Below are 13,917 nucleotides of genomic sequence, written 5' to 3' on the forward strand. Positions count from 1 at the left end.
GTAATTCCAGTGAGGAAACACATTAAATGCGGATGTAGTTTCAACAGATACAGTCAAGCACATGAACCCATATCACCACCAAGCCATAACAAAAATTGGAATGTCCTCCAACAGTTTGCATTTGTGGGCATCAAAATCATATTACAATCGGGATCAATGATGGAAAATTCCAAGTTGAGTTTTACTAAACTGTAAATTCACTCTCTTGCTAACAAAATACATTGGCCTATATTGATAATCCTATGGAAGGAGCGTAGTGGAAATCAATGTGAGACACAGAGTGCAAGTAATGAAAATTCCTGAATTTGAGTGTTTAAATATTATAAATTTTATAGCTTTTATGATCTCCCATTGAGTTGACTAATTGCCAAGTCACCTAACCAATAAAGAATGACTTAGAAAGCCATCTTCTAGACTTAAATGAAGATATTATGAACATTGTCCAGTTTATAATGTTTATGTGAAAAAACAATTTCCCAGGAAATTGTTTTAACCTACCCAAAATACATTTCAGTGGTATGAGACTTCCCCCAAACTCCAAATATCTGGGAAAAGGTGCCCATTTTGAGTTTCATAGAATATGTATGAAAAAATTGCTTAAAACTCTTCACTTAGTTCTTACAATCTTCAGGACATAGGTGAAGCATGATTAATTGTCTGGTGAAACTACAGAATATTCCTAACTCTCTGCGCAGCATCAGAGTCCTTAGGACATGTTCTCAAGAAAGAAGGCATAGGGGTAAAACCTGAGGGATTTTTCAAATAGTGGCATCTCGGATGCTGGCCTCGGCATGCTTTGTTTGCTAGAACAATGGTACTCGATGAAACTTTTTCTTCCAATAATTGCATCTGCCTCACCATACAGCTTTCACTTTAAGATTATAAGCAAACCCCCTAAAAGAATTGTCAAAGAAATTGCCTGCTTCATCCGTGAAGAACTAGAAAGTGTAATTTGTTTCTAATTTAGTAATTAATGAGCTATTTGAATAGCAAGTCATATGCAGTAAATTATAAATACAAGAGCCGGAATATGAAGCCGACGTTAACACCAATATAACACAGTCTAATCTCATTACACTGCTCTTTGAAGAGTTAATTCATTTAACGAAAGCAAGGGAAATTAACTATAAAACACAATGTGTAAATAAGAATGTATAACAAATAAAATAATCATGTTTCAAGATTGAGACAAAAACACCACCACTAAAATATTTTACATAGTTTTTCCTGTATAATATTTTATGGAATGATTTTGTTTTTATTCCTTCAAAACTGACAAAAAATTTTCTGAAATGAGGCAAATATCAATGATGATTTTCTTTAAAATTCTATTAAGATGTGAGAATGAATACATAAATGAGAAATCAAAGAATCATTTTGACATTTTTTTTTTCAAAAAGGAAGAACAGATTTTTAAGATGAAATAATGTTTACCAGAAAAAGGAGCTGTTCTGACACAGATGTTATGGCACATGCCAACTGCTTTGAAAAGTGCCAGAGACAGGCTGAAGGGTTAGTAATGAAACTGTGACAAAAATCAGTGATTAATTGTTTTCTGATGTGAAAGACTCCTTTCTTCAACGGATCAGGTGTAGAAAAGTGTTTCCTCCGCTCTAAGTACCAAGTGTCACTAATGAAAGACAGTGTAGTCTCATCAGACATTCAGTGGTTGAAGTGGAGATTGGCTTTGTCACTTTCTAATGAAGAAACATTCACAAAATCACTGTAATTAACCAAGCCTCAGCTTTCCAGTTCACAAAAGCAGAAAACTCCAATATAGCACTGAGCAGGAAATCATCCACAGGAAATAATCCACACCCAGCATTCATCGCTGCCACAGGTGTCAACACAAAACACATAAGAGCAGCAATACTTATCTGTGTAGGTTCTACAATAGATAATACTGAATATGTAAATATATGTACAACACTTAGCACCAAACTCATGTCAAAAACTTACAAAATATGTCCTACAATTGTCCAAGCTACTTTATTCTGGCTGTTTTAGCCAGCATGTCCCTACCTTTTCTCCCACACCACCAACTGAACCAATAGAGCCTGGGGGTCCTTGTGGTCCCTGTGGTGTAGAAAAAGAAATAAAGTATTACTGTTAAAATGAAATGTTCAGCTCACAGGCATATATCTAGAGCATTCAAGAAAGCGTTATATGCAGAAATACTAAGTTGAGGGATGAAAAAAAAGTAAAAATTTCTTCAGTTGCCACACTTACTAACAACAAACAACCTAAGATATTACATCTGCTTCCAACGTCACGTACATTCTACCATGGATTTGGTAGCTGAACCACAATTCCTACGTCTGTGCCGATAGAAAAATCTGGAGTTTTAAGATATGCTTTTATATTGAATCAAAGGCATGACTCCAGGTAAGAATGACTTAATTCATGGGAAGAACAAACCCTTTATAAACTGTTAAGGAGGGAAATAAAAGCCCCGCATATTTTTCCAGTTTGCCAGCTACCGATCTCTTTTACTAGTTCTGATCTGATAAAATTAAAGGCAGGCATAAAAAATAAATCCTATGCAAAAGCATGTGGCGACAGGTGGCTTCATTTGTAAAACATGGAGTCAGAAGTAGCTCACACAGGCCTCGAGATATATTGAAGGTAATAGCAGCACGGAGACATGATTACATTTCCAAATTTTATAATATTTCTTCAGAATGTTGGACCAGTTTCCCCTGCGAATGTCCTCTTTAGAGGGCCGAGAAGAAACCGTTCCCTTTCAGTGAGAAGGGAGCGCAGATGCACGTATTTCCCTGAATGCTTGATAGACTGAAAATGCAATGAGGTCAAGCTTTATGAAAAGGCTTTTATATGGATTCATATGTAACAGGCATTCAGAGTCCACACCTAGACTGGTGCATTCAAAGCCAATTACAATGCTCTCACATCATTGCCAGAGGGAAAGCTTAAACTGAAGACTTCAATAGTCGTTTCCAGAATGTTTATCATATCACAAACGCAGATGCATACTGAACATGATTTATAATAAAATAAATGATATTTTTCACAAGTAAGTATATATTAAGTGTGAACTTGGAGTTTATTTTATATTCATGGTGATACATTCATGAAAAATGCCATTTGTTTCTTTCTACAATGAAGTGGCACAAGTAGACAATTGTTGAGTTCCCGTCCACCTCTAAGAATAAACCATGATATGATTATCTCCATTGTATCTTATAAACCAATTGCCAGAATACAGTGCAGACACAGAGTGTCCTTCATAATTAACTAGTGTACAATTCACAATGCTTACATCAGCTCCATTGGGACCTTGAGGGCCTCGTGGGCCAGGAGGACCTGGTGGACCCTAGAAAAGACAAATAACACAGTTTGACAAGATCATATACAGATGCAGTTAACATTTTTATATTTTAAGGAAACTCAGTTAGGCTTGCGTTTATAAAATCACGGTCATGGAAGCACATCAGAGTAATCAACATGCAAGATGAAGACAATATTACACCTGCAAATGACCCTTTACACATTGACAGGAGGTTATCACTCAGGAAAAAATGAATAGAAGAACAACCCAGGAAGTACAAATTATTCACAAATAATTTACAAATGTACAAAATTATGTTTCATGAAAGAATATCCCACAGCATAAAACAAACATAGTTGGGCCAAGAAAATCCACAGTACAGGACCAATTTTAGAATAAGGAAATTAAATGAAAAAAAAAACCTGTTTGTAATTTGTGTGTATTATTGTGTGTATGGAATCTTAGGTTTGAAATTCTAAAAATTGAAAGTAACAATTGAGTGAAATGTCCAAAATGAACCCTCTGTGTGATGGATATATACTGAAATTGCTCCAACAGACACATGTGTTAAAACACTGTTGGCCAAAGTCGCTTGTGTCTTGTTTGCAATTAAGACTGTTCAAAGTAAAATTAATAAAGTAGTATAAGGTAACGTTAAATAAAATAGACAGTTGTGAATATGTAGTCATTAGTATTTTTAAAAAACACATTAAACCTCATGCCAAAATTGAAGCTTTCTCTAATGTGACCTATTACCATGTGCTCATGGAGAACGCACGAGCGATTCATGGAACCATATCAGTAGAACTAAGAACAGGACTACAGTGTGTCGTCGGCTGGTCGAGAGTAGGGCCTCATCAGTCATGTGTACTGTGTCCTCCGGGCAGATAGATTTGTTGATGAAAGGAATAATTTAAAATTATTTCAAAGTAATAAATCTGGGTATTGTTATTAAAGTGAATGCGATAGAAGTAACAACTATGACAACTTCAAAATACAAGAAGACCGCCATGTCCAGGCCAACCCAAGACAAATGTAAGTGCATTCTTGTAGAGTTTTTTTTCCCCTCATTTTGGTTTGTTTGTGCACTTTCTTTTTTTGCCTTATTGTTCTTTTCTTTGTATATTTTAGTCTCTTATTTTGTGGGATTTTATGAGTTTCTTGCTTTTTTTTTTTACTGTTTATGTTTGCTTTTTTAAAAGAGTAAGAGAAACCAAGGAGTGGGTGGATGGGGTGAAGCTGGACGAAGTATGTTCAGAATATATTGTGTAAAAGTCTTCATTCAAAGAAAAAAATGCTAAAATGTGTCTTTTGAAGTAAATTGAGATTGTTTGCAATGGGTAGCAATTAATAAATATATTTATACAATAACATTCAGTTTCCAATACTTGGAAAATTATTTTCTTGGCAAATATATTTGAAAGATTAGGCTGAAGTCTTGAAGTAAAGAATTCTAATGATAAATACAAATATTTGTTACAATACCGTAGTTAATACATTTTTCACTAAATATAGAATTTGTGACAAAGTATAATAAATTTTAGTCTCCTTCATAGTTAGTAATTATAGAAATCCTACATGAATGCTCCATAATCTTTACATATTCCACATCAACATCCAAGGAAAAAGAATCACAACTGGTATGGCATTGTGTCACACAAATTATTCTGATTCATTAACTATGTGAACCACTGAATGTCATGTATGCATACAACATAGAAGCAGATGAAGAAAAACAACTTACATATTTGAAATAGTGTCAACATTTGCTTATTATTGATGAAGTGTGAATACAAAATTTGGAATTTAAGAGGGAAAGTAGCACAATTTTAAAAAGTGTTCTGTTAAAAGTAACAAATTGTAGTGAAAAAGTGTGTACTGTGGGCACGCACAGCATCGTAGAATCCCTGGAGAATTCAAACCTACCATGGGGCCAACGTCTCCATTTTCGCCCTTTTCACCTGGTGGGCCTGGCAACCCCTAAGAAAATATAATTAAAAAATAGTTATCCATGTATTTAAAAAGACGCTTTTGAAGGATGGAGAGATGTCTAAGACGTTGACAGGCTGGCCGCACAATTATGAGGCTCTAGGTTTACATCCTCGGAACCTATGTAGCATCAGACATATCTGTAACGTTAGCGTTTGTACAGAGATGGATGGCAAAGGCAGGACCACACTTTATAGCTTGTTGACTTATTAGGCAGTAGCAACACAGCAACAAACATTGAGATCGTGTTTCAAACGGTGAAAGGCAAGACCAAACCAATATTTTCCTCTAGCCTACATTCATGCACTATGAATGATGCCCTTGGCGTGTACTGAGCAGAAGACTACCTGGTCTGGACTCAGTGGCAAAAGATGCACTTAATCCTTGAGAGCCTTGAGGCCCCAGGAAAGTTGGAGGCCTGGCGGGGTGTTGCAGGGAGAGCACCCTCTCAGAGGCAATGGGGAGGAGGAATGGGATGAGGAACTGTGGAAGGGGGAACTGAGGGCAATGACTGGAATGTAAATGAATAAAATAATTTAAACTTTAAAAATGGATTTGAAAAATAGCACAACACATTGGATTAAATATAGAAGAATTAATGGTATATTAATACCATAGTGAAGAACAAAGTATGCAAAACCAATTACTGACAAATGAGCACACGTAAGAGAAACTTAACAAGGGGATGTGCAAGGGAAAAATCGTGATTCTTATTTGGCAGGAATAATACCAGCGGTGGCTGACTTTTAAAATTTTTAACGATGTAATTATCTATGTACATGCTACAAACTATACAAACATATTTTTAATTTTGAGATTATAAAATTCATATGAATTCTAATACAGCAGTAAACATGGCATCCGTGCTCAAAGCTATCACTCTAATAAAGCTATTGAGTTTGGGACTTTCAATGTAAGAGCTGCAAGTTACTCCATTACTCCCAGCAATGCTTCTGTCTTCCCACAGTGCTCCACTGTAAACTCAAGTGAGGTTCACAGAGCAGTGCTTACTCGTTTGCCAAGATGACCTTTGATAAGTTCATTCTCCTTAACTTACACCGTCCTGTTCTAAACAGTTTCTATGTTCTACTAATTGCGCTTGACTCCCAGGAAAGAAATTGCTCTAGTGGACATATTTGTAAGTATTTCCTATGTGACACACTTTCGTTTTTCAAAAGGATGCTTTAATGTGAATTTTGTCAGTTCTTTTTTTCTTTCTCAATTGTCAGTATGATATTTAAGATATCAGCTTATACATTTCCCAAATCGTTACCATTTTCTAATGGCAGCTTCTAGGATTTTAATTAGATTAAAAAAAATAATCAGGTTGAGTATGAAAGGCATCGTTCTACCTAAGTTTGCCAGGGGTAAATAAAAGTTTAGATTCAAGTGCTCTGACTTCATAAATTTTCCAGATTAGGAAGTACAGGACTTAAACACTTAAATATTCAATTTAACACAGATGGAGTAAACTCTTCACTTGAGATCACTGTCTTTAGAGTGCATTGACACTTAAACATAATGACGTCTTACAACCCTACAAATGATAATTACATTCTTTTCATCTTTGCCCAGGGGTTCATTCTCTTTTAGTTTTGAGTGCATATCTAGATGAACAATATCGTAGCATAGCTTTTTTTAAATTCACATTACAAGCATGATTTGAAATGTTCTTTTCTATTTCTACATATGATCATCCTATCAATTCAGCAGAGTAGGTTTAAAAAAAGAAACTATGTTATATCATGCTTGACTGTATTTTGAGCCAATTAGGCAGAATGTTCTTTCTATTAGAGTTAATGGAGACATAATGAATGAAATCCTCTGGTTGCAAAGAATAAATGAGCAAAAGATCCCCTATTATTACTCAGTCTTCACGTGTCCTAGTTGTTCTCTGATACATGGATGAAGCAGATTTGTTTTAATATTTTTAATTTAAAATCACTTGACACATAAGTGATGAATACCAAATGAATTCTGGTCAAGAATATACACTTGCTATGTTTCTACAATTATAAGTAAACATATTTAACATATATCATATTCACAAACACATGAATCTTTTATACAGATAAATAATAAATTCCAAATCAAACTCATTTGAGTTAGAGGTGAATATTTGCTATTTATATTTACTAAAATTGCTAATATTTAATCATCCATAAAGACTCAATTTAACAATACAGATACAATTTTTAACTGCCAATTATATTAGCTACTTTTAAATTTGTTTTTAAAATATTTATGAGCAAGTGTAGCATTTTTACATTTCTATATATTTCATTGATTATAATTTCATTGATTATCTTCTGGATTCTAAAAATACCAAGTATAAGTCAAAATCTTCAACCAATGAGATTTATGCTTTAAAGTTCAATTTCTTAGGATTAAGAAGAATCAATTAAATTAATTAGTAAGGAAGGAAATTAAAACAGTTACAAATTTATTGGCAATGTGGCTTTCATTCCAACTTATTTTTTTTTTTTTTTTTTTCGAGCTGGGGACCCAACCCAGGGCCTTGTTATTTTTTAAAATGTGTTACTTCTCACACATGTCGATAAGCAGTATTCAGGGCTATATTTATAATTACCTAACAAATTTAGAAGAGTTAAACAAAAAATATCAGGAAAGTAAAGATTTTATGATTTTCTACTATACACCTAGAACAATTGTCTTATCATTTTAACAATCATTCACTGACTATTTTACAATAATACTTGTAATTTATAATATTGTATCACAGTGTAACTGGCATGAATTTATCCTTAGATATTTAATATTAAAAATTAATACTTTTATGATTTTATTTGTAAAAATAAAAACTACATATTTATTTATCTATCTCAATTTCCTATAACAGTCTATAACTGCACAAAATTGTACATATTGTGATTTAGGTAGGTATTCTACTTTTGTAAAATCACTAGTGTGACAAAATTAATATCCACACAGTACATTAATATAGCAATTAATATCCATACATGACTCAAAGAAGCAATAGGGGGGTCATCACAATCAAGTGGAAGAAGATGGACAGGTGCTTAGAAGGTTTGCAGAAATCTGTAATCCCCAAGTGGAAAGGGAAAAAAAAACTGGGAGGAGAAACTGGATACCACAGTGTTCTGCATGAAAAGTTTATAATAGAATTCATATAAAAAGTTTATATCCTTTTATTGTTTTATAATTTAAGAATTGTTTCTAAATACACTTCACAAACTACAGAATCGTCACTTCGTTCTTTCATCGATCTATTATGTTTCTTCTGTCTGTTATGAAGGCACTGCTGCAGTTGGTCTGCCACTTCAAACTCGTTTACGACCTGCTATTCATCTGATGTACTAATTCCTCTGCAGGACTCCTTAAAGTGGTGTGTTTTAACTGCTAGAGCTACAAGCTTTGGTTCACTTTTTAAAACAAAATGATAATCTAGGAGTAGCCTGATGTGTCAGAAGCAGGAATCAAGTAAATGTGTATTCAAGTACATATTCAACATGGGTAACTTCTAATGAAAAAGCAGTCGTCTTTTCATTCTCTGTGTCTGTGTCTGTGTCTGTGTCTGTGTCTGTGTCTGTCTGTCTGTCTGTCTCTCTCTCTCTCTCTCTCTTACACACACACACACACACACACACACACACACACACACACACACACACACACCACCACCACCACCACCACCACCACCACCACCGCCACCGCCACCGTCGCCACTAACATTGCCGCCGCCACCAGGCCCTGGACATCCAGAGTAAGAAGTCAGTGAAAATCATGCAGAGGCTTCTTACCTGAAGACCGATGGGCCCAGGAGGTCCTGGGAAACCTCGTGCACCCTCATCACCTTTTTGTCCAAACATTCCCTGCTGTCCTCGGGGACCTGCCTCACCATCTCCTCCCTAGAGGATAGCAAGATACTGGTCAGTATTTGAATAAACACTATGATACATTATTATAAAATGAAACCATTGCTAATTTGTTCAAAGATCTACCAAATAATTACAAAACAAACTCAATTCCCATTGCCTTCTGGAAATAAGCCATTGTTTGCTTCACAAGCATTACTTGTATCTGGAGTTTGGTAGTAGACAAATAATGTTCAAACTTATTAGATATTAAATGGCATTCTTCTGGTTCTTATTTAAATGGTACCATTTAAAAAAAACACAGCTAGTTATATTGAGTTACTGTTTAGCATACAAATAAAATTACTACACAGCACCATATAAATATATGACTAACAGTTCATAAAATTTATCAGGGAACTAAAAGTACCTAAGTTTGTTGAATAAAGTGGTAAGAATACTTACAGCAATTCCAGGAGCACCAACAGGGCCTTGAAGACCCGGGGGACCAGGAGGACCCTGAAGTGACATACAAGTCAGAAATCTTATAAGCAAAACTTCAAAGGCATCAGCCAAATTTAAAACAAAAACAAATGAAAAACAAACAAATAAAAACAAACAAACAACAAACCCACAAAAGCTGACCAAGACCTATTAAGTATCTCTATATTACTTTGGAACTAGAGCTATTATTTAGATGGCTTTATAATTACTATAGCAACCATCAAGTATTTTTTTTTACTGGAGACATATAGTGTCCTATGTATGCCATATTTATGTATGTCAAGTTTAAGTTGTTACTATTAAAACATGAAAATACTCCACATATGAACGTTATAGATATCTATATATATTCTCCTAGCAGCATAAATCAATTTCAAGACATATTTTAAAATGTTTTTAAAAATTAGATTTCTCTAGTGGTTGTATATCAGAAGGAGCACATGAAAAATTTTGTTTAAATTATAAACAGGATTTTAAGATACTGTACATAGAATATATTGATTTATGTAAATCAAGCATTTCCGTGCACATACATATTACATATTTAAGTGCTTAAATCTATTGTGAATAGATTTCAGTAGGTACTAAGAGTCATCCATGCACAAGCATTTCTTTCTTCTTGTATTAACTAATCAAGCTTGCCATAAATAGGCAGATACTATTCTTTCCAGGAGCTAAAGTCATTTGAAAAGAGGGAACCACAATTTGAGAAAATTCCCCCACAAAAGTGGGCTGTGTGCAAGCCTGTGAAACACTTTCTTGAGAGATGATTGATGAGGGAAGGTTCAGCTCATGGGAGGGGGAGAGCTAGCACTGGCTTCTGCTACTGAATGGTAAAATAAAGCAGGATGGGGAAGCCATGAGGAGCAAGCGGGTCAGCTGCACCTCCCCATGGCCTCTGCATCAGCTCCCTCTTCCAGGTCCTGCCTTAAGTCCCTGCCCTGACAGCCTTTGACGATGGACTGCGATTCTGAAGTGTAAGATGTCATGATTTTTTTCAATATTTGTCATTACAGAATGAAATAAAATTCAGTTTTCAAAATACAGGTTGTCTTAATAAAACTAACTACAGAAATACAAGAGAATTGTAACCTTTGTGTAGATGCATACATTCCTCAATATGTTTTATTTGATTTATCTTGCACATTCGTGTGTGTGTGTGTGTGTGCGTGTGTGCGTGTGTGTATGTGTGTGCGTGCGTGTGTCCGTGTGTCTGTGTGTGTTGTATGGATATATGCATAGGAGAAGGACAGAGTAAGATGTCCTATCACTCTTTGATTTACTTCACTGAGGAATGGTCTCTCACAGGATCCAAACCTAGACTGACTTAGAGCTCTTCATGCTTTGTTCATGGGTTCGGAAACTCAACCTTGGTCTGCATGCTAAAGCAACAAGAGTCCTTGCTTTCTCAGTCACCTCCCCAAGCCCTGGTACTATATATTTTTGTTAGGATAAAAATTGATTGGGTTGCTATTTCAGATAAATCACCAGGTACATATTTAAGTTGTTTCTACTTAAATTCACAGTAAAACAACTACCATGACAGAAATGTGCTTCAGCTAACTGTTGCTATGGAGACATGTCCATACAAACAGATTAGGAACGATGTCCCCTCGCCACATTGTAAGGAACTCACGTTTTCGCCTTTGTCACCTTTGCTGCCCTTTTGGCCTGGTTCACCAATTTCGCCCTGTGTTTAAAAGACATATGTTAAAGCTAATTTCCACGTTATCATACCATCAACCCCATTATTATCATTAAACTCAAACACTTTACCTTTAATGCAATTACATGTTAGAATTTAAAAACCATGGTTTTCATGGAAGTCTTTCTGACTCTTTGTCTTTCTGTAACTGATCAATTAATTCATAGAAAGACCAAGCCAGCATAACACTGAGGACTAGAATGAGAAATGCAGCTTAAAAACTGACTTTGCCCTGAATTGCCATAAATCAACAGCAGAATTACATTGATCTCTATACCTATAAGGAAATGGTAATCAAATATTCTTTTTTTCTTTTCTTCCAGTTTTCAAATTTGCAAGATGATAGGAATATTATTTCACATTGTTTACAAATAAGAACAAAGTTAAAAACTAAGTTGAAACAATACAGTCCCACATTTCGTATAAAACATTGGGAAAATTTACTTATATGTTGTTAAAAAGGATTAATAATGCATCTACAGACTGCTTTTTATTCTTGTGGCACAAATTATCAGGAGTAAACATAGACTAATAATTATTTTCAATTTACACTTCTTTAAGAAACATAGTTTTTAAAAATATGAAACTATTGTTCTCTTATTACATTTTATGTATCTACTATTTATATTTTCGATTATATAAAAGAATACTGAAGCTAAAAATAAATAAAACTGCAAATCTACCACTTTATACTTAATTTTTGATTAATTGGAGAGTTCCTGGGAAAACACTTAGTAGGCTTTGATAGGATACACTAACATGAACAATAACACCAACCTTGTCTCCATCTTCTCCAGGAGAGCCAGCAGGACCAGCAGGCCCTGGGAGACCCACAGGGCCTTGGACCCCATCTCTACCCGCAGGCCCCTGAGGACCCTTTTCTCCCTGCATTGAAAATACAAGATATCATTAAATTGCTCTAAGAAATCCATAAAGGTTGATATAGTTAAAAAATAATGCATACATATATAAAATATACATGAGCATGCATGCTGGTGAGTGTGTAAGCACAAACACACATATACACACAACTACAAATCTTGAAAGAAATTGTTTAATCTTTCTGAGAAACAAATTTCAAGCTGCAACAAAAACAGAAACAATAAAGTTTACTCTGTAGGTAACTAATAATGACAGGAAAACTTATGTCCCTTTTAATAATTTATCAGTCTCTGGCTATACTCTCTAAAATTTATTAGATGCAACTGAGAAGATACTTTAAAAATATTTTTCCCAAGCAAATATTTGCAAATCAGCTGTCTACTGTCTGTGGGAAAAATCTAAACCTTGTCTTCACAGCACTAATGATGTTAGACTCAAACATAAATAAAATTTTGATAGGACTTATATGCATCCAGTTCCCATTCTTGCAAGTATTTTGTTAATTCATATCCTCTATTCCTAGCAGCAAACATGTGTTGAGTCTCTCTTTCTTTTAATTATTTTTTGTGTCTCTTTGACAGTAGCATCTTTTTTTTCTATTTGTAAATTTATGTATAATGAAAAGGTAGACATTTGCTGATAAAACAACCTCCATAACCATACAAGTATGTTTTGAATTTTAAAATAATATATTTCCCAATACTAGTATTTCCATCAGTTTTACAGAAGGCAATGTTCTGCATTGTGTTTAGTAGTTTTTCTTGTGTTGCTTTAACTGAGAAGCCACAAGTGATCATCTTACCTCTGTGTCAACCACATTTCCCAGTCTCCTGACCCTTTATTCTAATTTATGTGATTTTTTTTTTAATTTTGTTTCCAGTGACCTCTTTAAAACAGTAGTTTGGAAGAGGTAGGTATCAATTTCAGGGATATATAACTGCGAGGAAAGCCATTAGCACCAGGATACCTTCTGATCATCTCCTAATTTATTTCTTAATATAAAAGCATTTCTATTTCCTTCTTCACTGAAACTTGTCAAATATTATGTCCTTTCTCTGAGCTACTGAAATCATGTACTGCCTTAATATAATCATGTCTTGTCCTTCTGTCCACTTTGTTTCTCCACCACAAGCAGAGAGCCAGTCAGTTCATATCACTTATGTCATTAGGCGAATTAATTTGCTTATCATTCTTAGGAGCTATCACTTGCCTCACCATGATGCTTAGTGTTAACTGACCGCTTACAGAAGTTAGAATCACCTAGGAGAACATTCTGGGATGGCTGTGGGGTTGTCTTCATTACATTAATTGAGGGAGAAAGACTTGCCCACTATGGTGGACACCATTCCTGGGTTGCTGCATTCTGTACCGCGATAAGATGGAGAATGGTAACTTAGCGGTAAGCAGACATTCATCTTCGCTCTCTGCTTTTAATAGACATGCAAAGTGGTCAGCTGCCTCAAACTCTTGCAACCTCGATTTTCACACTACAATTGTGGATACTTTGGACTGTGAACTAAAATAAACTCTTTTTCCTAAAAGTTGCTTTAGTATTTTACGACACTAATAGGAAAAGTATTAAGACACTACCTTGACTTAGTTCCTACTGGGACTTAAAGACAACCAATGGTAAGAGGCACAAAATATTTCTGCTACAAACCTAAATTTGTTAAGCTTTATTGATAAGTTTATACAACTCAACTATTCTTAGA

At 34.8% G+C, this 13,917-nt stretch overlaps 1 protein-coding gene across 1 annotated transcript in view; it reads right to left on the reverse strand.

The window, feature by feature from the left end:
- The window catches only part of Col11a1 (collagen type XI alpha 1 chain), a 189,869-nt gene that overhangs the window by 30,117 nt on the left and 145,835 nt on the right, over nt 1-13,917 (reverse strand). Inside the window, 7 exon segments of the mRNA XM_032897445.1 lie at nt 2,023-2,076; nt 3,281-3,334; nt 5,216-5,269; nt 9,061-9,168; nt 9,580-9,633; nt 11,255-11,308; nt 12,101-12,208. Of these exon segments, the coding sequence (XP_032753336.1) occupies nt 2,023-2,076; nt 3,281-3,334; nt 5,216-5,269; nt 9,061-9,168; nt 9,580-9,633; nt 11,255-11,308; nt 12,101-12,208 (486 nt within the window).

Source organism: Rattus rattus, chromosome 3 (assembly GCF_011064425.1).
Source record: "Rattus rattus isolate New Zealand chromosome 3, Rrattus_CSIRO_v1, whole genome shotgun sequence".
In the NCBI taxonomy this organism is placed as follows: domain Eukaryota; kingdom Metazoa; phylum Chordata; class Mammalia; order Rodentia; family Muridae; genus Rattus; species Rattus rattus.